Source organism: Hylobates moloch, unplaced genomic scaffold (genome assembly GCF_009828535.3).
Source record: "Hylobates moloch isolate HMO894 unplaced genomic scaffold, HMol_V3 SCAFFOLD_17, whole genome shotgun sequence".
In the NCBI taxonomy this organism is placed as follows: domain Eukaryota; kingdom Metazoa; phylum Chordata; class Mammalia; order Primates; family Hylobatidae; genus Hylobates; species Hylobates moloch.
Genome location: NW_026652292.1, coordinates 59,164,417 through 59,188,018, shown reverse-complemented (window position 1 = coordinate 59,188,018; position 23,602 = coordinate 59,164,417). Strand labels below are relative to the sequence as shown.

At 34.6% G+C, this 23,602-nt stretch overlaps 1 protein-coding gene across 4 annotated transcripts in view; it reads left to right on the top strand.

Moving 5' to 3' along the window:
• TBC1D19 (TBC1 domain family member 19) overlaps positions 1 to 23,602 on the top strand; it is a 185,181-nt gene that overhangs the window by 71,747 nt on the left and 89,832 nt on the right. For all 4 annotated transcript variants that reach the window (XR_009210537.1, XM_032135634.2, XM_032135633.2 and 1 more), the window contains exons 9-11: positions 2,844 to 2,916; positions 8,970 to 9,008; positions 10,583 to 10,695. Coding sequence is in view for 3 of the 4 variants with exons in the window: in XM_032135634.2 (XP_031991525.1) it covers positions 2,844 to 2,916; positions 8,970 to 9,008; positions 10,583 to 10,695 (225 nt within the window). In the remaining variant the exon portion in view is untranslated. The remainder of the gene's footprint in view (positions 1 to 2,843; positions 2,917 to 8,969; positions 9,009 to 10,582; positions 10,696 to 23,602) is intronic.

The window sequence follows — 23,602 nt, the reverse complement described above, 5'->3', positions numbered from 1 at the left end:
CTCTAAAACCAGCCAACTTGAAGGAGTTTGCTAGGTAAAAAAGAAGGGAAAGGATAATTTAGACAAAGTTTCAGCTTATGTGTGAATGACACTACTATGTATTCTGTCTGAAGAGACCCTAAACTGATGTGAATGCATTCTTAGCTATTGGAGAACCAAAAGCTTGTAGCTAATTTTCAAGAAATTGTAGCTATATGATTAAGAGTATAGTTAGTCCTTTTATTCCTCAGTCATTACGGGTAGTTGTCCCTGCCTTGCCTATATCATGCAGCCTGGCAATGTAATGATTCTGACTCCAGGATGCATGGTTTATCTGTGACCCTGGTCTGCCTGTACGAGTATTGAACTTGGTGAGGCTTAGTGAGTCCTGTGATCCTATAATGGATAACCCTTAAACCTAATTACAAGGTTAAGTAGACTCATACATATTAAACAGAAATCCCTTATAACTGAGGTATATTAACTCTAAAGTGTAGTTGTGATAAATTCCTATTTACTAATTTGGTTATGTGGAGGCAGCTAGTTAGGACTAGAGCTAAGTAGTGCGGTTCAATATTTATTGAACCCCTTTGTTATGTCAGGCCCTGTGCCAAGTAGTGAAGCAGAGTGCAAATGTGTGTAAGAGACTGCTTGTCTTCCGAGAGCTGCAGGCTAGTGGAGAGATGGGCAGTAAAAATACAATTTCAATATGATGTGATTGTGCGCTTGGATAGAGGTTGATAAAGGATAATATATGTGCATAAAAAGTTGCTTATATCAGCCTGGAATATCAAGGGAGGCTTCTCTGAAGATGTGATACCTGGGGTGAGTTTTGAAGGAAATCTGAGATTAGGGTCCATGTCTGCTGACATTGAGTTAAAAATAGTCCAGAGCAATGAAGTAGGAAATGGATGTTCAGAGTTCTGTTTATGCTTTTTAACATGTCCTAGCCTAAGTAAAACTCTCCATTTTAATTATAGAACCTAATATCAAAGCATTTGTTGGGTATAAGTCCCTTTTGTAGTATGAAGATTAAGGTTATTTTTAAAAAGAGAAATACAAATGATTTCAATTACAGAAGAGTGCCTTAAAATAAATGGAAAACAATGGTTGAAAATGGAAGAATAACAAATTTTTACCTCTTCCGTCATTAAAAATTGGTAACATAAGATGCAGTACTTTTTTTTTTTCTTTAATAGAGTGAAAAAAGAGCTCCCATACAATGGGAAGGGCCCCAGCGGGGTTGCCCACTCCCAGCTCGAATGCCTGGGTTTATATCCCGATCATTGTCCCTCCCCCTGTGCCCTCAGGCGATATATGATTTGACTGTTTCTTTACCTCCTGCTTTTAGCCTAAGTTGTATTTTAGTGAGCCCTGTTGACTACCTGATTGGTCGAGTGTGAGCTGAGTTACAAGCCCCGTGTTTAAAAGTGGGTGCATTCACCTTCCCAGCTAAGCTTAGGAATTCTTGTTTGGCTTGGGAAATCCAGCTAGTCCTGGCTCTCAGTCCCCACTCTCAACAGGAAAACCCGAGTGCTGTTGGGGAGGTTGGCCAACGATCGCTCTAACTGCTTCCTGCTGAATTGGGGCATAGTAGGAGTCGTGCAGTTGAGATTTCCTCGGGAGGGGTGCCTTCGATGTCATTAACATCAGAACATGGGCTAGCAGGCCAGTCCAGGGGTCCGCGGTAGATCTTAGTCATGGACAAGATGCAGTACTTTTTAAAGGGTAGATAAAGATTAAAAATTGAAATATAGTAGTAGTTATTTAAAATCTATACAAAATGAAATGTGTATATGTGTATGTTAGGCTGAATAACTGTCTTGTAAAGGACATTAATAAATCACTAACTTAAGTAATAATAGATAATTAGTAAGGGTTAAAACTAATTCCGTTTTTTAAAGGACAAGGAAGCATGGGTTTAGCAATTAGAATAGTAACAAAATGCTGAGGAAAATATTAATAGAAATATTTAATTACTTAGGGCATAAAACTGTGAATAATGTGAGGTTTTTATATATTTAAAAAATACCGGACAAACATTATTATTTTCCCTAGACATTACTAGATAAGTAGAGGAAGTCTGGAGAATAAATCTGATTTATCCTTATTTTAGCAGAGCACTTGATGGTCCAATTGTACTTAAAAATTAATTTAAGTTGTTTTGGATATTTGCAGTGTTTAGTTGATTAAGATCTGAGTGAAGTACAGTACCATAGAAAACACAAATACAGGATCATAGTGTTAATTTTAAACAATGATTTTAGAAGATAAAATTGGTAAGTGATACGCATACTGAGTGTTTGTATGTGTGTGTGTGTGTTTCAGGAAAGGTTTAAAGTTAGTTTTTTACTGAAAGGATAATTATCATTCCTTACCTTACTGAGAAGTCTGTTACCTAAAAAGGCAAAATCAATAACTGTTTTTGGAAAACAGTTCTTTTAAACAATGGCAGCACTCATTGGTCAAAAGGCAAGAAGTAAAACTTTTATTAGTAGGAAAAATTAGGAGAAAGAAAAATATTGCTAATGGCTCTCCATTTGGATAAACATTATATGTTTGTGTCTTTCTCATTATATATTTATATTTCCTAAATGCTTATATCTTTTCTATTCATGATTATTTTATATGAAAATAATAAATATTATATAATAATCACTGGTTATTCCGTTCCTTAATTTTGGACTAATGCATTATTATTTAGATGTTTAATATGTCCATTTCTTTTTTAGGTATTTGAATAAAGCAAAGCCTCATTTCACATTGTGATTTTTATTCAAGCTAATGTTAAGGCAAAGGTGATCTTTTAACAATGTGCAGCAAAGTCTGAGATCTATTTTAATTCTACATATGCTATTTTTCAGAAAGAATGCTTTGTGGAACTTGGCTTAAATATAGGACAACTGGGTATAGATGATTCTACACAAGTGCCTCCTGGTTAGTATTTTTCCAATAGCATATAATTAATGATAAATGAGAGTGAGCCTAAGGTTTATATTGCTATTTCTGAGTTAATCTAGCAATTTTTTTATATCTGAAAACTAAGCATGCTTTTGCCTCTCCTTGGTTACTGTTATTTATTGAATAGAATCCTGTATGTTGTAATTATTAGAGTTCAACTAAATTTTGTCTTTTTATTTGAAAATCTTTAAAATGATTTTGAAAAGTCATTAGACACATAAGTTATTTTTGTTGTCAGAATCTTTGCTGGCAACATCCTTTCCTGACCATCAGTATCTGTTTTTACTTTTGTATCACCAAGTTAAGTGAGCACTGACGTCTACCTTGAGTCAACTTAGGCTTTAAAAATAGTGTGTTTTAAACCTTAATAATCCAAGCAGTTTTCTTAACTTTTCCCTTTTTGTGCATAAATTCAATGTACTTTTTATTAAATACTACATTGGTGTTTAGCTATAATAAAAACGAAGTAAAAATTTACTTAAAGTATGGGAGCACCATATTGTAGTGGAAATAATACTACATAGGGGTTAGGAGACTATTCTAGTCTTTCCTCTGCCACTGGCTAACTGTGTAACTTGCACAAGTCACTATACATCTTTGGACTTGTTTCTTCCTCTATAAAATAAGTAAGTTGGCTCTTACCACTATTATAATAGCAATATTACATAATTATTACTATTATTATTACTATATAATCAGAAATAACCATTGAGCACATACTATATGTTGCATCTATATAGTCTCATGTTAACCTCTCAGCAACTCTATATGGTATCAATTTTCATTTTTAAATACTTTATTAATGTATAATGCATATAAAAGAATACATATATAATAAGAGGACAGCTTAATGAATTTTTACAAATTGAATACACCTATTAAAATACCCAGAACACTAAACAGAAGCCCTCCTCCTACCCTCTTTCAATCTTTAATCCCCATTACAAAGATAACTACTATTCTGATTTCTGGCAGCACAGATTAGTTTTTCAAATTCTTGAACTTCATGTGAATAGAAGCATACAGTGTGTCTCTGTGATGTTTGACTTCTTTTGTTCAAATTATATTTGTGACATTTGGCCATATTGTTATATGTGTTTATAGATCATTTGCTTTCTGGTGTTCCACTGGATGCATATACCACACATTTATTTATCTATTCTACAGTTGATAAATATTTGGGAAGTTTCAAGTTTGAGGATAGTACAGATAAGGCTACTATGATCATTCTAGTATGTGTTTTTTGGTGAACGTATCTATATTCTGCTGTGGAGTATATACCTGGGAGTGCATTTTCTAGGTCCTAGAAATATTCATTCATTCATTCATTCATATTCATATTTGTATATGTTCATTTTTACTAAATAACTGCCGGTGAGTTTTCAAAAGTGTTAGTACCAGTTTACACTTCCACCAACAATGTATGAGAGTCGTAGTTTTGCTGTATGTCCTCACTAATGCTTGGTGTATTTCATCTTTGTCTTAGTCAATCTGGCAGTGTATAGTGGTACTGCAATATGGTTTTAATTTTCTTATATAATGTGATGTAGGATTATTATCTCCATATTAAAGTTGAAGATATGGACATGTTAAGTAACTTGCTCCAGGTCACAAAACTAGTAAGTGGTAGAGCCAGGATTCAAAACTAAGCAATCTGTCTCCAAAGTCTGCTATACTGTGCTGCCTCCCTCCTGCCACCTTTGACAGCTTTTTCTTATTTTATAAGAAGATGTAAAATATCTTATAAAATAAAATATCTTATACTTTTATTAATGGCAAATGATAGTCATATAAGAAAAGTAAAGGAAGTAGTAACATAGCCTTGAATTATATTTTTATTTTTTACTTTTGAAATAATCTTTAAGAGTTATTTAAAATTATTCTAAATCTCATAGTATCTATGCTTTAGAAGACTTAATATACTGTATTTTTAAACTTACGGTGCAGATTTTCCTTCTTTGATTCATTCATAATATAGCAAATGTGTTTGAGACCCTGCTGAGGGCCAGGGACTGGTGAATACAGAGGTATACATAGAATACATAGACATAAGACATAATCTCTGCTTTTAGGGGAAAAAATAGTGGTGAGTGACAGATAAGATACAGGTGGTATTTGCTGTTATTACATTTAAAGGGCAGTTGGAGCATAGAACACTAAGCCTGCTTGAAGGAGGCCGACGACCTCTTATTTTATATTTTAGTCTGTGTCTTCCACTTTGATTAAGTTGGAAATGTAATGCTAATGTTTGAAAATGTTGCTAATACTTGTGTTTGGCTAGAGGCAAGTTTTTTATATTCAGAATTAAGTTTAAGTGTGGCTTAAGGGAATTGTGTTCTTACGCATCTTTAAAATGTCTATTACCTATGTTTTATCATTACTGCTATTCAGTTATTATATTTGAAATGCATTTCTTACTTATGAGCTTTTATATAAAAGTCAGGAGAAAAAGTCCTTACAATTATACTATAGAATCCTTATTTAACAATAATAAAAAAGTCATAGCCATTATTTCTACAAACTCTCATGAACATGCATTGCATTTATTTTAAATACACACACACACATTTACTATGGAAACCATTTTATAAGAGTGATGTTAACAGAGTGAGCAAGCTCAGCGTTCTTTCATAAGCCTTCATGATAAAGGAGGTCATATGTCTGATATTATTGTCTGAATGCATGTAATAATGAATCTTATTAGATGAGGGTTCTACTAAATAGACATTTTCTTTCTAAAAGAAAAAATCATACTCAGTTAGTGCAGTATTTCCTGAAGCGTTATACTCAGGAGCACTCATAAGATGCCCTGTGAAAAAGAGAATCTTGTTGTCAAATAGGGTTTGAGAAGGGCTGTATTGTATACCTTCTTAAGATACACAGTGTATGTTACCATCTTATAAAGACTATGAGAAGTCTTAACTAAATTATTTTAGCTTAGCATCTTCCAAGATCATTTTAACAGAAGTTTTTTTCCCGAGCAAGATCTACTAATATGGATGCATCTGTTAACATAATGGTCCTCAGGGCACTCTGAAAAACACAGAATTAGAGTATAAGTTGGAGATTTTGGTTCTGACTTTTTAGCCTTCTTATTCTTAGGACAGAAAATAGCATTGAAAAAGCAAAATTATTGTATTTCACATAATTGACTAGTTAAATTTTTTAAAGAAGTCTGTTTGATTATTGTTATTTCATACTACTTTGGGTAATGAAGCACTGTTATCATATAGTAATATCCTCTGCTTTTATTAGAAAATGAGAATTGGCTGGCAACTTATTTTTACCTGATTATTCAACTGTTCTTTATTCATTCAGTGAAAATTAAGAATATAAAACATTTCTTGGCATATTATGAGAAGAAAATCTTGAACTGTATAAACTACATTAATTGAAATGAACATAAAGGATTATAATTCGAATCTTAAGAGAAATTTTAACTTAATCCTTAGTCAAGGAGGATGAAAAAAATCGAGTTGTTATGGGCAGTTTTGTGATGTGCTTATCAAGATAACTGAGAAGAACCGGTTATGGGGTTCTATGTGAAAACTATCTCCAGTGCCTGTAATATACTGTTTGTTATTTTCTGAAAGTTTACTGAACTTCGCCCCACTATAGTATGCTGCAGTATTACATCTGCTGTTTCATGCTATTATAGTGTTCACTGAAGCATTGTCTTCTTTGGTCACTAAGTCTCAGAAATCATAGCTGATTAAAATGAAACTGTATTGTTACTATATACATATATATGTAGACTATATATATTTTTATATATAATCATTTTATATATATAAATGATTTATGTTACAGATCCCAGACACTTTCCTTAGTCATTGTATAATCTGTTCAACTAATTACTTCCGAAATATTAGGACTACAATAAACTAAAAGAATAAGGCATTCTGGCTCAAATACTCTAGTGAAAAAACCATAATTCTCAGCAAACTATCGCAAGGACAAAAAACCAAACACCACATGTTCTCACTCATAGGTGAGAATTGAACAATGAGAACTCATGGACACAGGAAGGGGAACATCACACTCTGGGGACTGTTGTGGGGTGGGGGGAGAGGGGAGGGATAGCATTAGGAGATATACCTAATGCTAAATGACGAGTTAATGGGTGCAGCACACCAACATGGCACATGTATACATATGTAACAAACCTGCACATTGTGCACATGTACCCTAAAACTTAAAGTATAATAATAATAAAATTTAATAAATAAATAAATAAATAAATATGTTGTTAAAAAAAAAGAAAAAACAGCTTTATGGATTATTTTTTAAAACTAAAAAATTATCTAATACTGAAAATGTACCACACATACGTTAATCTTTCTTTAAGAGAATTCTGATTTTTCCTTAGTGTTGCAATTTTATATTTCAAAACTAGAGTTTTCAAGTACTGCAGGTAATAGAAAAATGACTGCTAATTTTTAAATGACTTTTATAGAAGTGCAATATACATACTGGATAGTACACAAATTATGTATATACAGATCAGTGAATTTTTACAAAGTGAATACACTTGCGTAACCTTCAGCTAGACCAAGAAACAGAATATTACCAGCATCTCGGAAGCACCCTTAGGCACACATTCAGATTCTGTCACTCTCATGGGTAAAAACTATTCTGCCTTCTGACATCATAGATTAGTTTTGCTTATTTTTGTACCTTATAGAAATGAAATCATATAGTATATACTCTTTTGTGTTTGGCTTCTTTTGCTTTTCTTTATAATATTCAAGGTGTTGTAGAGAATTATAAATCATTCATTCTCATTGCTATATTGTAATCTATTGTATGAATATGCCACTATCTAGTATCCTGCTGATGGTATTGTTTACATTTTCGGTTATTATCAATGGTGGTGCTGTGAATATTCTTGTATATGTCTCTTGGTGAACATATGTATGCATTAGGGTTTATAACTGAGAGTGGATTGCTAATTGTCATAGGATGTGCACATATGTTCAGTGTTAGTAGATATTGCTGGACACTTTTCCACAGTGTTTGTACCAAGTTCTACCCCCACTAGCTTTGTATGAGAAATTCATTTGCTCCACATCTTTTACATTTCGAATTGTCAGTCTTCATTTTAGCTACTGTGGTGGTTGTGTATTTCATAGTGGTTTTAATTGCATTTCCCTGAAGATCAATGTAGTTGAGCAACTTTTCATATGTTTGTTGGTTCTTCAAGTCACTTCTTTTGTGAAGAGCCTTTTATTTAAGTCTTTTGCCTGTTCGTGTCTGAGAGTCATCTATCTTTGTCTATGATGAGTTCTTTATATATTCTGAACAGGAGTCTTTTGCCAGATATATATACAGCAAATATATTCTTCCACTCTGTTACTTACATTTTCGCTCTCTTAACAGTGTTTTTTGATGAACAGAAGTTTTTTTTAAAAAATGTAATATAGTCTAGTTCATGAATCTTTTTCCATTATGATTGGTACTTAAAAAAATCTCATCATAGAATCTTTTAAAATGGCATTTGTAGAGTGAGATTTTTCCTATCTAGTAGTAAGGCTTTTATTAGATAGCCAATGGTAGAGTGGAGTGGAAGTAGGATTTTGTAAATGAAGCTGTCAATAAATTTTGTTTTTCTTTAAGAAAAAAATTAAAGATGAATGAATAGGAACATTTTTGTATCATGAGAAGATGTTTTAACAAAGGGAAAATTCATTCATCAATTTTTTGTTTGATTAAATGCTCATAACTGTTTTAATTTTAAACAAAAAATTGTTTAGCTTTATTATGAGATGTTTTAACAAAGGGAAAATTCATTCATCCATTTTTTTGTTTGATTAAATGCTCATAACTCTTTTAATTTTAAACAAAAAATTGTTTAGCTTTAAACAATTTAGAAAAAACTTTTTTACATATAAGATATTCTTGTAGTTTTCTGTAGAGCCATCTGGCTTTAAAAATCATTAAACGTATCAATACCAGAAAAGTGTATCTAATGTTGTTCTAAATGTGATTGCTCATACTCATGTCTAATAATTTTTTTTTTTAATTTTTAGAACTTTTTGAAAATGAGCATGTACGTATTGGGCAAAAAGGTAAGCTTTTAATTATAAATGTCATTATTTCTGAAAAGTGAGACAGTCCCAGGTAAATGTCTGCCTCAAATAACCTCCAAGTGAAATTTAATCTCTGAAAAGTGAAAAACCTAAAGAGGAGTAATATTTAACCATGCAGATTATATAATGAGAATCTTTATAAGTAGGGAAAATGCATCATTTTGACTTTATCAATAAATGTCAGAGAAAGAAGTACACAGCTGGTTCACTAAAAAGGAAATGCAGACACATATTCCTCAGGGATGTTAGTTTAATCCATTCGGCAGTAGAATTTCATTTTAAAATCAAAGAGGCAGGTTCTGTCTTTGATGCACCCACACACCTCTCATTAGAGTTAATGGGAATATGCTCCCGCATCAGGAGAAAATATAACTGTAATGGTTCCCAGTGACCATTCACAGTGGCGTGGCTTAATAACCAAAGTGGCTCTTAGTCTTCTGGGGAATAATTTTTCCCTATCTTTTGAAGATTCTTTTCCTTGTTTTTATGAATCCTTTTTTGTCTTTGAGATATGAAGTACAGATTGGTCTTTGTGTCAGAATGAACCTTCTATGGCAATTATATTGTCATGTACCAAATCCGTACTTCAATTTTTAAAAATTGTATTTATTTAGAATTTATTTGTATGATTTGACACTTTTATTAAGAGCAATTGCAAATCAAAGAATATGCTTCATCTCTTTTTTATTTCATGATTCCTTTGTTTCTTCTGCTCATGTCATTTTCATTTAATATAAGATTATTTTTTCCATATCCTTTTAAGAAGAAAATATAAGAAAACAATACTGGTTAGATAAACATTAGCAGTTGTTTTGGTATGTCTTTTTTTGGTTTTGCTTCATTTTGTTTTTTTGGACCTTTATTTCCAGACTGAATAGCTGACATTTTTATTAAAGAAAATAAAAATTAAAATGAAAGCAAAAGATAACATATTGATTGTGTGAACTTGGCTTCTTAAGAATAATTTGAGCCTTCTTACAAGGTTATGAGATCTTTGTTTCTACGTCTTTAAAAATCCCTGTTTTCTGTTGATTTTGGCAAATAACTAAGAAGTCATTAATATGATAGCTAACATTCTTATATATTGTAATTCTTAAACATGAAACTTCATGTACCATACATTTCCAAATATTAGAACATTCATGATGTAGTAGAATATGCATAAGAAATTTGGGGTTTCCGTAGCTATGAATTAACTTGATAATGGAATCTAAAAATTATTTCATATATATACATGCAGACACACACACACACAATACTAGTTTCAGATCCATAGAGCTATAGTTAAAGCAAAGTGATCTCAAAGTCCTTACATTAAGTCCCTCCTTATCCACACTGGGTAGGAGGTGGAAGAGCTTAAGGCGTGCAAGTGGGAGGGCTGCAAATAGGGCTGTATTGAAATCCGGAGAATAAATTTTAAAAGATAAAGATATGGTGTAATTATGTTAGATAGAAAGACTGAATTTCAGCTTCCCAAAAATTTATAATTGAAGATTTCAGTGATTTTCTTACATTCTGAGTTTTCAAAGGAGATTTTCATATACTTTTGATAGTTCTAGCAGAACAAGATAGTGCTGCTGCTCAACAGTACATCAGACAAGGAAGTCCCACGGCACTGAGAGCTGAATTGTGGGCTCTCATTTTGAATATTTCCAGCCAACCTGAGGTAAGAAGAAAAAAAGGGTGGGTCAGATTTTAGCTTTGGGGTATTTATTTTTCAAAGACCAGTTATTCAAAATTGAAAAAACTTTTGTTTCTTAATCTATTATGAACCCCCTTTTTAAATTTTCAAAATCACTTTAGTTTTAGGTTCTAAAATAAGATTTAACATATAGTTTAATCATTGTCTGCTTAATATTGAAGTTTTTGTTATTAATAATTAATGAAATGGTGCGACCTGACGTATACAACAAAACAGTAAGTAAAATTTTGAGAAGTGGAGACTGACAATTTAGATCCATGAAGATATGTGGTTGAATACAGATGTTAGACTACAGAGAAATAAAGAAGGGCAACTCACGTTAAGTAAATGAATTCTTTGTCCCTATAGGTACCTTTGAAATATGCACAATTTTTATGGTTCTAGAAATTGACAGATTAAGTGGGAATGTTATTTTTTCTATATGTAAGAATATTTTATTTTAGGAAATATGAATATGAAAAGAGATCACCAGCAGATGGGTAACAGAGTAAATAAAACAAAATTATGTAAGACATTGATTCTTGAAATATTCTTAGTGGGGATTTTTTTGTTTGTTTTTTGCTTAAGTCCATTAATCATAGAAGTTATCCATTTAAAAAATTTTAATGAATAGCACACTAATAGTTTTCTAGCCTGGTGGTTAAAAACATCGGTTTTGGAATCATACAGACCTGGTTTCAACTTCTAGCTCACCCAGCTTACTAGAAATATATCATTGAGCAAGTACTTAAATTTCTTCAAACCTCAGTTAACCCACACTTAAATATAGGTAATAATATTTATATCACATAATCGTCAGAATTAAATGAAATAATATACATGTACTTTTAACATAGTGCCTGGAACATAAATGATCACCATTAATAAAAGTAATCATAAAAGTTACATATTACATTTAATTATGCTATAAATTAATTATAATTAATAACTTTTAAAAGAAAATCAAATATTATTAATATTGTTACAAAAACTATACCTCTAACCCTTGCAAACTATGTATATGTGCATGTGTGTATACTGTGTTTTAAATCTCCCTCTGAACAGTTCTGTCAAAAATCACTTGCTTCCTTTGTGAAACAATAAAGCTTGCAATTTATTTCAGAGCAGTTTTAGACAAATGATATTGCTAACTTTTTATTGTGACACTTTAGAGAAAATAGTTTATAAAATAGGTTTGAGTATATATTGGGCCTTTTTTTGGTGAGTATATCAATTCTTGTAGAAGAAGATACAACTCTTGTCCTGATCTAACTTTGTTGATGCACTGCCAACTTAACTGTATAGAAATTGGATTAACAAATTCTATCTCTTAGCAGAAGAATTACTGCCATTTCTAAAACAAATTTAGAATATTTCCAGAAGTATCATCCTAATAATCCCACATAATAATAAAATAACAATCCCAGGTAATCATTTTTTACAGTGCTCAAAAGTCGTTTTTACTACTTGTAGATGTTTTCTTGTAAAAGTAAAAAAATTTTAAGGCGGTTTTTACCCTTGAATTTTGGAGCTAATAGCCGTCTGAGTTTTCTAACTGCAAAGTGACAAGTCTATTCAATATCTGTAAATAGAAATTAATATTTTCAGAAAAGCAACCCTGATTTTTTAATTAAAGCATCTTTTATCATTTGCAGTTAATTTCAGCTATACAAGTGTGACCCCAATGAACTATAGCAGTTCCAAAATAATTGTTGTAGGTGGTACATTAGAGAGACAGAAAGAGAGAAGGAAAAAGAATACTGCTTTTTATTAGGAATACCTTATTGGAATTTTTTGTTGAATCGCTTTTCAATCACATAAAATAAGCTGCACATATAATTGTAGTCATAGTTGAGGAGTTAGACGTAAATGGAAGATTCTACATTTCACAAACATAAAGCTGTTCTTTAAAATCTATTTCAATACAAAGACTTTGGATATAATACTTGTGGTTCCTAGTAGTTAATTCTTTTCATACCCTGAATAGAATATTATCTAACTTTCATTTTTTAAAGAAAATCTGATAGGTTTAAGAAGATTGCTTTTATATATTTCCTTTTCTACACATTTCTAGGTGTGTGTCAAAATATCCATATTTAGTAAACATTGTTTAATTTTTAAAATTTCAGTTTGCTAATTAAAGACAGAAAATGTTCCTCTACTTTTGCTCTAGGTACTTGCTTACTAATAACAATAGCCAAGACTAATATTAACATTTAAGATTTTCTTTAATGATTTCTTAGGAAGGTTCTTACAACCTTACGTTGGCTCTTAATGATGCCTGATCTGCCTAGATTTTTTTGGTCAGCTCACTTAGTCTTCACAGTGCCTGTTTCTGCCCTTCACTCTCTTCAGTCCCTTCTCTTCAGTCTTAGCAAAATACTTCATCTCCTGATACTTAGAGAAAACAGAAGTCATCATTAGAAATACATTCAAATTCTTCCTGCCAAACTTGTAAACTTAATTGCATGAGTACCTGGTCCTTTCCCCAAATACTTTTATTTAAATGGAAGAAATGTCAGGCTGGGCACAGTGGCTCAGGCCTCTAATCCCAGCATTTTGGAAGCCCAAGCCAGGTGAATCACCTAATTTTGTGAGTTTGAGACCAGCCTGGCCAGCATGGAGAAACCCTGACTCTACTGAAAATACAAAAAATTAGCCAGGCATGGTAGTGCATGCCTGTAATCCCAGCTACTTGGGAGGCTGAGGCAGGAGAATGGCGTGAACTCGGGAGGCGGAGCTTGCAGTGAGCAGAGATCGTGCCACTGCACTCCAGCCTGGACAACAGAGCAAGACTCTGTCTCAAAAAATAAATAAATAAATAAAATGTCTACCACTTAGACCTGTTGTCAGTGTTTAACCTCATTGACTATTCCTTTATTGAAATATTCCTTTGCTTTTGTGACACAGTGCTCTTTCTGGCATTCTTCATTTGTGGAGGGTCTTCTTTGTCTTATCAGTTAGGATTCTTGAGGGTCTGTCTCTTCTTCATATATTCCTTAGCAAATATTACAAACTCCCAGAGCCTCATTTACCAGTTACCTCAAATATATATGCCTTCTTAGATCTCTCTTTTCTAAACTTCAAATGCAGCTGCTTGGTGAACCTAAGCACTTGTATATCTCACAAGCACCTCAAATTCAAGATGTCAACACTCTTCCTAAATTCCTTTTTCAGTACCACTGTTCATCAAGGAACCATAGCCAGAAACCTGGTGTCATCCCTAACTCCTGAATATCATATTGTATTACTCAATAATTATATTACTCAATAATTCCCTCTTGATTTAACTCCTAAACATGTTTCGCTACCACTCTCATTTCAAAATACCGTCATTTCTTGCCTGGATTAAAAAAAAAACAAAACCTTCTACCTTATCTTTCTGACTTCAGCCTTGTTCCCTACAAATCTTTTTTTTTTTTTTTTTTTTTTTGAGATGAAGTCTCACTCTGTCTTCTAGGCTGGAGTGCAGTGGTGCGATCTTGGCTTACTGCAAGCTCCGCCTCCCAGGTTCACACCATTCTCTTGCCTCAGCCTCCCGAGTAGCTGGGACTACAGGCGCCCGCCACTATGCCAGCTAATTTTTTTTTTTGTATTTTTCAGTAAAGACAGGGTTACACCATGTTAGCCAGGATGGTCTTGATCTCCTGACCTCGTGGTCCACCTGCCTTGGCCTCCCAATACCCTGCTTTTTTAAAAACTGAAATCTGGTGATATGGTTTGGCTGTGTCCCCACCCAAATCTTATCTTGAATTGTACTTCTCATAATTCCTACATGTCATGGGAGGGACTAGGTGGAGATAATTAAATCATGGGAGCAGTTTCTCCCATCCTGTTCTTGTGATAGTGAGGGAGTTCTCATGAGATCTGATGGTTTGGTTTTATAAGGGGTTTCCCCCTTCACTGGGCACTCATTCTCTCCCCTGCTGCCCTGTGAAGAGGTGCTTTCTGCTATGATTGTAAGTTTCCTAAGGCCTCCTCAGCCATGTGGAACTGTGAGTCAATTAAACCTCTTTCCTTTATAAATTATCCAGTCTTGGGTATTTCTTCATAACAGCCTGAGAATGGACTCATATAGTAAATTGGTACTGCAGAGAGTGGGGTGCTGCTATAGATGTCTGAAAATGTGGAAGTGACTTTGGAACTGGTTAACAGGCAGAAGTTGGAATAGTTTGGAGGGCTCAGAAGAAGACAGGAAAATGTGGGAAAGTTTGGAACTTCCTAGAGACTTGTTGAATGGTGTTGACCAAAATGTTGATAGTGATACGGACGATGAAGTCCAGGCTGAGATGGTCTCAGATGGAGATGAGGAACTTGTTGGGAACTGGAATAAAGGGGATTCTTGTTATGCTTTAGCAAAGAGACTGGCAGTGTTTTGTCCCTGCCCTAGAGATCTGTGTAACTTTTGTCAGTCAAGAAAAATGACAAGACAAGTCTCAATTATTTTAGGAGGTTTGTTTGCCAAAGTTAAGGATGTGCATCCTGGAAACAGGCCTATGCCTTCTCCAAAGATAATTTTGAGGGCTCCAAATTTAAAGGGGAAAGAGCAAGGTATTGAGAAGTACACAATTTTTATGTAAGAGGTGGGCTGGGAAAAATAGTTATTCATGCCTGGCTCAGTGAAACTGCCTTTTTTTTTTTTTTTTTTTTTTAACCTCAGATGACATAGACAAATGGAGCCAGGAAAAATGTGGGGGATCTGCCTTTTTATATGAGATAACATAGATAAAAAATGGGGCAGGGCGGCCGGGCGCGGTGGCTCACGCTTGTAATCCCAGCACTTTGGGAGGCCGAGGCGGGTGGATCACGAGGTCAGGAGATCGAGACCACGGTGAAACCCCGTCTCTACTAAAAATACAAAAAATTAGCCGGGCGTGGTGGCGGGCGCCTGTAGTCCCAGCTACTCAGAGAGGCTGAGGCAGGAGAATGGCGTGAACCCGGGAGGCGGAGCTTGCAGTGAGCCGAGATCGCGCCACTGCACTCCAGCCTGGGTGACAGAGCGAGACTCCGTCTCAAAAAAAAAAAAAAAAAAAAAAAAATGGGGCAGGGAAACAATCAGATATGCATTTGTCTAGTGGGCAGGGAGGTGACTGCACCTGTAAAAATAAGCTATCAATTTACATTGCCATAGTGAAATTTTAACAGAAACACCTTACAGTAAAGATCTTCAAGCTCACTAGGAATTTCCTTGTGGGTAAAATATGGGGAAGGTAGGTAGCTTTTCATCTTATAATCATCTTTTTTAGGAAACAAAAGGGGAGGCAGTTTTGCATGACCCAGTCCCTAGCTTGACTTTTCCCTTTAGCTTAGTGATTTGGGGACCCCAAGATTTATTTTCCTTTCACACTTTGCACTCGAGAGAGATAATTTAGGGTAAGTATCTGGTGGAAGAAATTTCTAAGCAGCAAAGCATTGAAGAGGTGACAGAGCATAAAAGTTTGGAAAATTTGCAGCCTGACAAGGTGGTAGAAAAGAAAAACCCATTTTCTGGGTAGAAATTCAAGCTGGCTGCAGAAGTTTGCATAAGTAATGAGGAGCCAAATGCTAATTGCCAAGACAATGGGGAAAATGCCTCTAGGGCATGTCAGAGACCTTGACAGTAGCCCCTCCCATCACAGGCTCAGAGGCTTAGGAGGGAAAAATGGTTTCCTGAGCCAAGCCCAGGGCCCCCCTGCTCTGTGCAGCCTCAGGACATGGTGCCTTGTGTCCCATGCTTCAGCTCCAGCCATGACTAAAAGGGGCCAAGGTACAGGTCAGGCCACTTCTTCAGAGGGTGCAAGCTCCAAGACTTGGCAGCTTCCATGTAGTGGTTGTCTAGCAGGTACATGGAAGTCAAGAATTGAGGTTTGGGAACCTCCACCTAGATTTCAAAGGATATATGAAAATGCCTGGATATCCAGGCAGAAGTCTGCTGCAGGGGTGGAGCCCTCATGGAGAACCTCTGCTAGGGCAGTACAGAAGGGAAATGTGGGTTGGAGCTCCCACACAGAGTCCCCATTGGGGCACTGCCTACTGGAGCTGTGAGAAGAGAGCCACCATCCTCCAGACCCCAGAATGGCAGATTCACTAACAGCTTGCACTGTGTGCCTGGAAAAGCTGCAGACACTCAATGCCAGCCTGTGAAAGCAGCCATGAGCGGGGCTGTGCTCTGTAAAGCCACAGAGGCAGAGCTGGCCAAGGCCATGGGAGTCTGCCTCTTGCATCAGCATAGTTAATGCTGGAATGAGTTGAGATTTTGGAGGACTGTTGGAAGGGCATGATTGTGTTTTGAATTGTGAGGACATGAGATTTGGGAGGGGCCAGGGTGGAATGATATCATTGGGCTGTGTCCCCATCCAAATCTCATCTTGAATTATAGTTCTTATAATCCCTACATGTCATGGATGGGACCAGGTGGACATAATTGAATCATGGGTGTGGTTTCCTTCATTTTGTTCTCGTGATAGTGAGTTAGTTCTCATGAGATCTGATGGTTTTATAAGGGGCTTCCCCCTTTGCTGGGCACTCATTCTGTCCCCTGTGGCCCTGTGAAGTGGTGCCTTCCACCATGATTGTAAGTTTTCTGAGGCTTCCACAGCCATGCGGAACTGTGAATCAATTAAACCTCTTTCCTTTACAAATTACCCAGTCTCAGGTGTTTCTTCATAGCAGCATGATAATGGACTAATACATCTGATATCTCAGCTTCTGGTTAAACACTTAAAAATCCTGTATTTTAAACACCTTAACATACTTTCTCTTTTCCCTATGTTTGTACATGTTCCATCTACTCTTAAAAAATCTTTTTTTTTTGCCTCTTCCTCTATACTCACTCCTTCTCATAGCATTGTACATTCTCAAGTCTTTTCTATCTTAGGAATAAAAGTAAATCTTAAACCTCATGTCTTTCCTAGCCATCTCCCTCTCCCTTTCCTTCCTTTCACAGCTACACCTGTGAAACAAAATTCTGTGCTAGACTTAATTTCATTATTTACTTGATTGTATTAATATGAGTTAAGTAATGCTGAGCTAATCACTTGATCTCATTAATTACTCAGTTGATTGTAGTCTGACATACACCCACCCCCACTACATGACTACAACTACCCTAATTAAAGTCACCAAGGAATAGTGGACATATTTTAGTTCTTATACCTACAGTATTGATACCAGTGCCTACTTGATCCTTGAAATATTCTTGGTCTTTACTTTAGTTCACCCTGTTTTCTTAGCTCTTCTTTCTCTCGTTTTTCTTTGTTTAGTCTCCATTTGGATTCCTCTGCTGGATCTTAAGTGCATGTATTTCTCAGAATTCCATTTTGATCTTATTCTATTCATTTTCCCTGAACTGTCTCATCCACAAGTCACCTATTCCCTAATGGCTTCAACTGTGTTTTCAATACAAGCTTTTGTTTAAGCCTAAAATTTATATTTCTAGTTGCCTAGAATAGCAGTCTTCAACCTTTTTGGCACCAGGGACCAGTTTCATGAAAGACAATTTTTTCCATGGATGGGGGTGTGGGTGGGAATGATTTCATAATGAAACTGTTCCACCTCAAATCAGGCATTAGTTAGATTCTTGTAAGGACCATGCAACATACATCCCTTTCATGTGCAGTTCACAATAGGGTTCACACTCCTATGAGATTCTAATGCTGCTGCTGATCTGACAGGCAGTAATGCTTCCTGGCCCACTGCTCACCTCCTGGCCCAGTTCCTATAAGGCCATGGACTGGCCTGGTACCAGTCTGCACGCTGGGGATTAGGGACCCTGGCTAGAGAACTCCGTTATATGTTTCACATATATCAGACTCAAAAATATATCATATGTCTAAAAGAAATATATATCATGTCTAAAAGAAAAGGCATAATCTATACCTCAATATTTTCTACAAGACACGTTGAATTGTCTTTGCACCATGTTGTTCTCTCCCTGAAATGCCTTCTCTGCCTTTTGTCTACTCATCTTACAATTAGCTATAAACTGTTAGGAATTCTGTGGGTTTTTTCATTTCCCAAGAGTATATTTGTTTTTCTTAAGACAGTGTAAATCTGTGTAAAATACCAAAAAAGTACTGAAATTAAAATATTCTCTGATGCTAAAAATTGGGCTACTTTGTTTTTCAAAGATTGCTTTTTATAATCATGATTTATTACTCTTACATATATATACATTACCAGAGCTTATATCAAATAGCCTTTTAAACTATTCTGTTTATATCGGTAATCATTAAATTTTATAGATCCTTATATATTTTATTGGATAAATTAAAATATTAACATAAAAAAATTGTCTCATCGATTGTAAGCATATGGTGTAATTCTGACTTTCCTACCAATGTTTTCTCTCATGTTATGTGGATAAATTACACTAAAAACTATTGAAATCAAATAGCGTAGACTGAGGATTATGGAAACTATTTCCATCACCAGCTATGACAGTTAACTTGGCCAGATCTGATTTTTTAAATGTGAAAATTCAGAAAAGAAACTAGATATTTCCAAAGTCTCTTTTAGGTCTCAGATTCTCCGATATGTTTTTTCCCTCCAGAATTGAGAATAGATTTTTGTCTAAGCACTGTTATCTGTCTAAAGTCATAGATATTAATTTATTCATAGCATTTAGATTGTGTCTAATCTTTCAGGAAACATCTTTAGTTATTCAGATTGGTGAGTGGGGATCCTTGTATGAGTACAAATTATTAACTGCATACTCTCCTGCTATTCAGACAGCAGCCAGCCCCATAACTGGTTTAGATGCTTTTAGATCTTTAAGCACTATAATTGGGTGGGAAAATAATGTGTTTTACTTAATTCAGCTTACTATTTGCATCCATTTGTGAGAAAACTCACAATTTAAAATCCACATAAAAATTTTGTTGTGAAAAAATAAAGGGACCATGAGGTATATGATTTTGTCCATGTGTCAGTAAAATATACTGCACAATGGTTGATAAAGAACAGCTGAACTCTTAAGAACTCTGTCCAAGCTTATGCCTAAGTCACCAGTTAACAAAGGCCTTGATTTAGTCTAAAGCTCTGTGAGGTTAGGTTACTTGTCTATCTAGATTACTGCTATACTTCTATCTTCTAGCCAGGAATATTAATCATCCAATAAAATTTTAAATAAAATATACTAAAAGTTGAGTTAATGTCCTTTGCAGGGACATGGATGAAGCTGGAAACCATCTTTCTCAGCAAACTATCACAAGAACAAAAAAACAAACACTGCATGTTCTCACTTATAAGTGGGAGTCGAACAATGAGAACACATGGACACAAGGAGGAGAACATCACACTCCGGGGCCTGTCAGGGGGTAGGGGGTTTGGGGAGGGATAGCGTTAGGAGAAATACCTAATGTAGGTGACAGGTTGATGGGTGCAGCAAACCACCATGGCACATATATACCTGTGTAACAAAACTGCATGTTCTGCACATGTACTCCAGAACTTAAAATATGATTTTTAAAAATATATATATATATATACTAAAGGTTTAATACTGTTAAGCTATGTGATATGTTATTCAAGAGAATAAGGAAAAGTAAAAAAAAATTATTATGTATATAGTATATTTGTTAGATGCAAATATCAGTAAGTTTTTAAATTTACTTTATATTTTGTTAGACATTAAAAGGGTTATATTGGGGAAAGCCAATATATTTCAAGTAGTTACAATTATGTCAGTAGTTGTCAAATGACATTAATAAAACACAGCAGTCATTTGTAATCAAATCTTTAAATGAACTACTGAAAAATAATACAACTATTTCCCCAAACCAATAATAAATTTAAACAGAAATGTTGAAGCTCTTTTCATTAGAATTGGGAGTAAGGCAGTGATTATTCACCAGTATTATTTGTCATAGTTTTTGAGGTTCTAGCTGAAGATGTGGAAATGAGTTCGTGTATGTTTGGGGAAAGAAGAGATACAGTCGTCTTCTTTGCAGATGATCATGACTGTATACCCAGAAAACCCAATAGATTTTTTAAAAATTACAAACAGGGATATGAAATAAATATACAAAATCAATAGTTTTTTTCTCTATTATCAATAATGAATTAGAAATAGAATAGTGAAAAAATACCTCACAATGGTAGAAACATTAAAATATCTATAAGATAAATTTAGCAGGGCAGGATCCATATGAGGAAAATTATAATACTCTATAAAGAGCAATAATGTTCAACTCTTACATAGCACTTACCCTGTGCCAGATACTATTCAGAGCATATTACATGTATTAATTCATTTATTCCTCACATCAACCTACAGAGAAGTTGCTGTTATTTTCATCTTTCTACTGAGGCTCGGCAAAGCTTGTTAATTTACCTAGGGTCACACAGCTGAGATCTGAATCATTCTTGGGTGGAGAGACTTAATGTCATTCATAAAAACAGGAAAGTCTTAATATTATAAAATTTGTCAGTTTTTCCAAAACAAATTTATTAGAGAATTATTTTTATTTTTAACTGGATGAAATTATCTTAAAGTTCTTATGGAGATTAAATGTTCAAGAATAGCCCAATACATTATGAAAAATAATGAATGGTGAGTCCGTAAATAGATCCAAGTCTAGCATTTTATTTCAATTGGAAATGCATGGTTTATTTAATAACTGATGCTGATAATTGTCCATCTTTCTGAAAGAAAACAGACCTTTTGATAACTAGGTACCAGAATAAATTCCACGTGGATTATAAATATTTAAAAAAATTTAATTGACAATTTTAGAAATAAAATTAGGAAAATGTTTGTATAAACATGTGGTGGGGGAGCCTTGCCCAAAGCAAGTAAGAAAACCCAAAGCCATAGAGTACTTTTGAAAAATTGTCAATGTATGTTGGCAAGGATGTGGAGAAAAGGGAACCCTCCTTCACTGTTGGTGGGAATGTTAGTTAGTAGAACCACTATGGAGAAAAATTTGGAGATTCTTCAAAATACTAAAAATAGAGCTACCATATGATCCAGCAATCCCACTCCTACATATATACCCAAAAGAAAGGAAATAAGTACATCGAAGAGATATCTGTACTCTCATGTTTATTGCAGCGCTATTCACAATAGCCAAGATTTGGAAGTAACCCAAATGTTCATCAGCAGAGGAATGCATAAAGAAAATGTAGTACAAATATACAATGGAATACTCTTCAGCCGTGAAAAATAATGCGATCCTGTCATTTGCAACAACATGGATGGAACTGGAGGTCATTGTGTTAAGTGAAATAAGCTAGTCACAGAAAGACAAACTTTGCAGGATCTTACTTACTCGTGGGAGCTAAAAAGTAAAGCAATTGAACTCATGGAGATAGAGGATAAAAGGATGGTTACCAGAGGCTGCTAAGGGTAGTGCTGGTGCAGGGGAAGTGGGGAAGGTTAATGGTTACAAAAAATTGAACAGGTAAATAAGACCTAGTATTTGCTAGCACAACAGAGTGACTATAATAAAAATAATTGTACCTTTAAAAATAACTAGAAGACTATAATTGGATTGTTTGTAACACAAAAGATAAATGCTTGAGGCATTTACCCTGATGTGATTATTACACATTGCATTCCTATGTCAAAATATCTCATGTAACTCATAAGTATATATATCTACTATATACCCACAAAACTAAACATAAAAATTTTAATAAATTGTCAATCTATACCATAAACCAAAATCAAGTAACACATTTTTGCAATACAAATGACAGTTAATCTTCCTTATAAACAACAAATCTAACAAATTATTAAGAGAAAGATAATCTAATAGAAAGATAGGTATATGTTATGAATGACAAATCATTGAAATGGAAATTCAAATCACCAATAAATATATGAAAGATTCTTCAACTATATTGAGTTGGGAAAAGTGCAAATTAATACAACAATGAGATGTTTCTCATGCATGAAAATGTTTAAAAGAGGTGAGTACATAGATAAAATGTGCTCTCATGTTGCTGGTGGGAATGTGAATTGATTTTTTTTCTGAGATTAGTCAGGCAATTTGTGGCCCAGTTTAAGATACATAGAGCCTTGGCCAGGCGCGGTGGCTCACGCCTGTAATCCCAGCACTTTGGGAGGCCGAGGCGGGCAGATCACCAGGTTCAGGAGTTGGAGACCATCTTGGCTAACACGGTGAAACTCCGTCTCTAATAAAAAAAAAAAAAAATCAGGCGGGTGTGGTGCTTGGGCACCTGTAGTCCCAGCTACTCGGGAGGCTCGGGCAGGAGAATGGCGTGAACCCAGGAGGCGGAGGTCGCAGTGCGCCGAGATTGCGCCACTGCACTCCAGCCTGGGCGACAGAGTGAGACTCCGTCTCAAAAAAAAAAAAAAAAAAAAATACATACAGCCTTCAGTCTATAATCCTGCCTTTGCCAATTTATTCTGTAGATATAAAAACATAGTGCCTAAGATTTATTACAACATTATTTGTAGGGACAAACAACCTGAGTATCCATCTATAGGGATATGATTAAACAAATTGTGACAAATCTATACCACAGCTTTAAAAATATTAAAATGTATGTAACTATTAAAAAGAATGAGTTAAATGTGTATTGTTTAACAAGAAGGAAAACCATGATATAGCATTAGGTTAGAGAAGCTGAATGATGAGTATGGTATGATTCCATTTCATATTGAAAAACGACAACACAAATGCCCAACTATGATTACATAGTCATATAAGCATGGAGATAGGTATAAGCATGGAAGAATAGAAATTACAAATAACACCACAAATACGATACCAAATACAAATAATATTAGTTATTTTGGGATGGTTGAACGGAAGGAAAAAGGATGTTTAATTTTTTCTTTATTTTACTTTAGATTGTTTCACTTATTTTAATGGTCATATATTAGTTTGTAATTTTAAACTTATTTTTAAATAGAGGCAAAACCCTAAACGTAGCTTTTGCATTA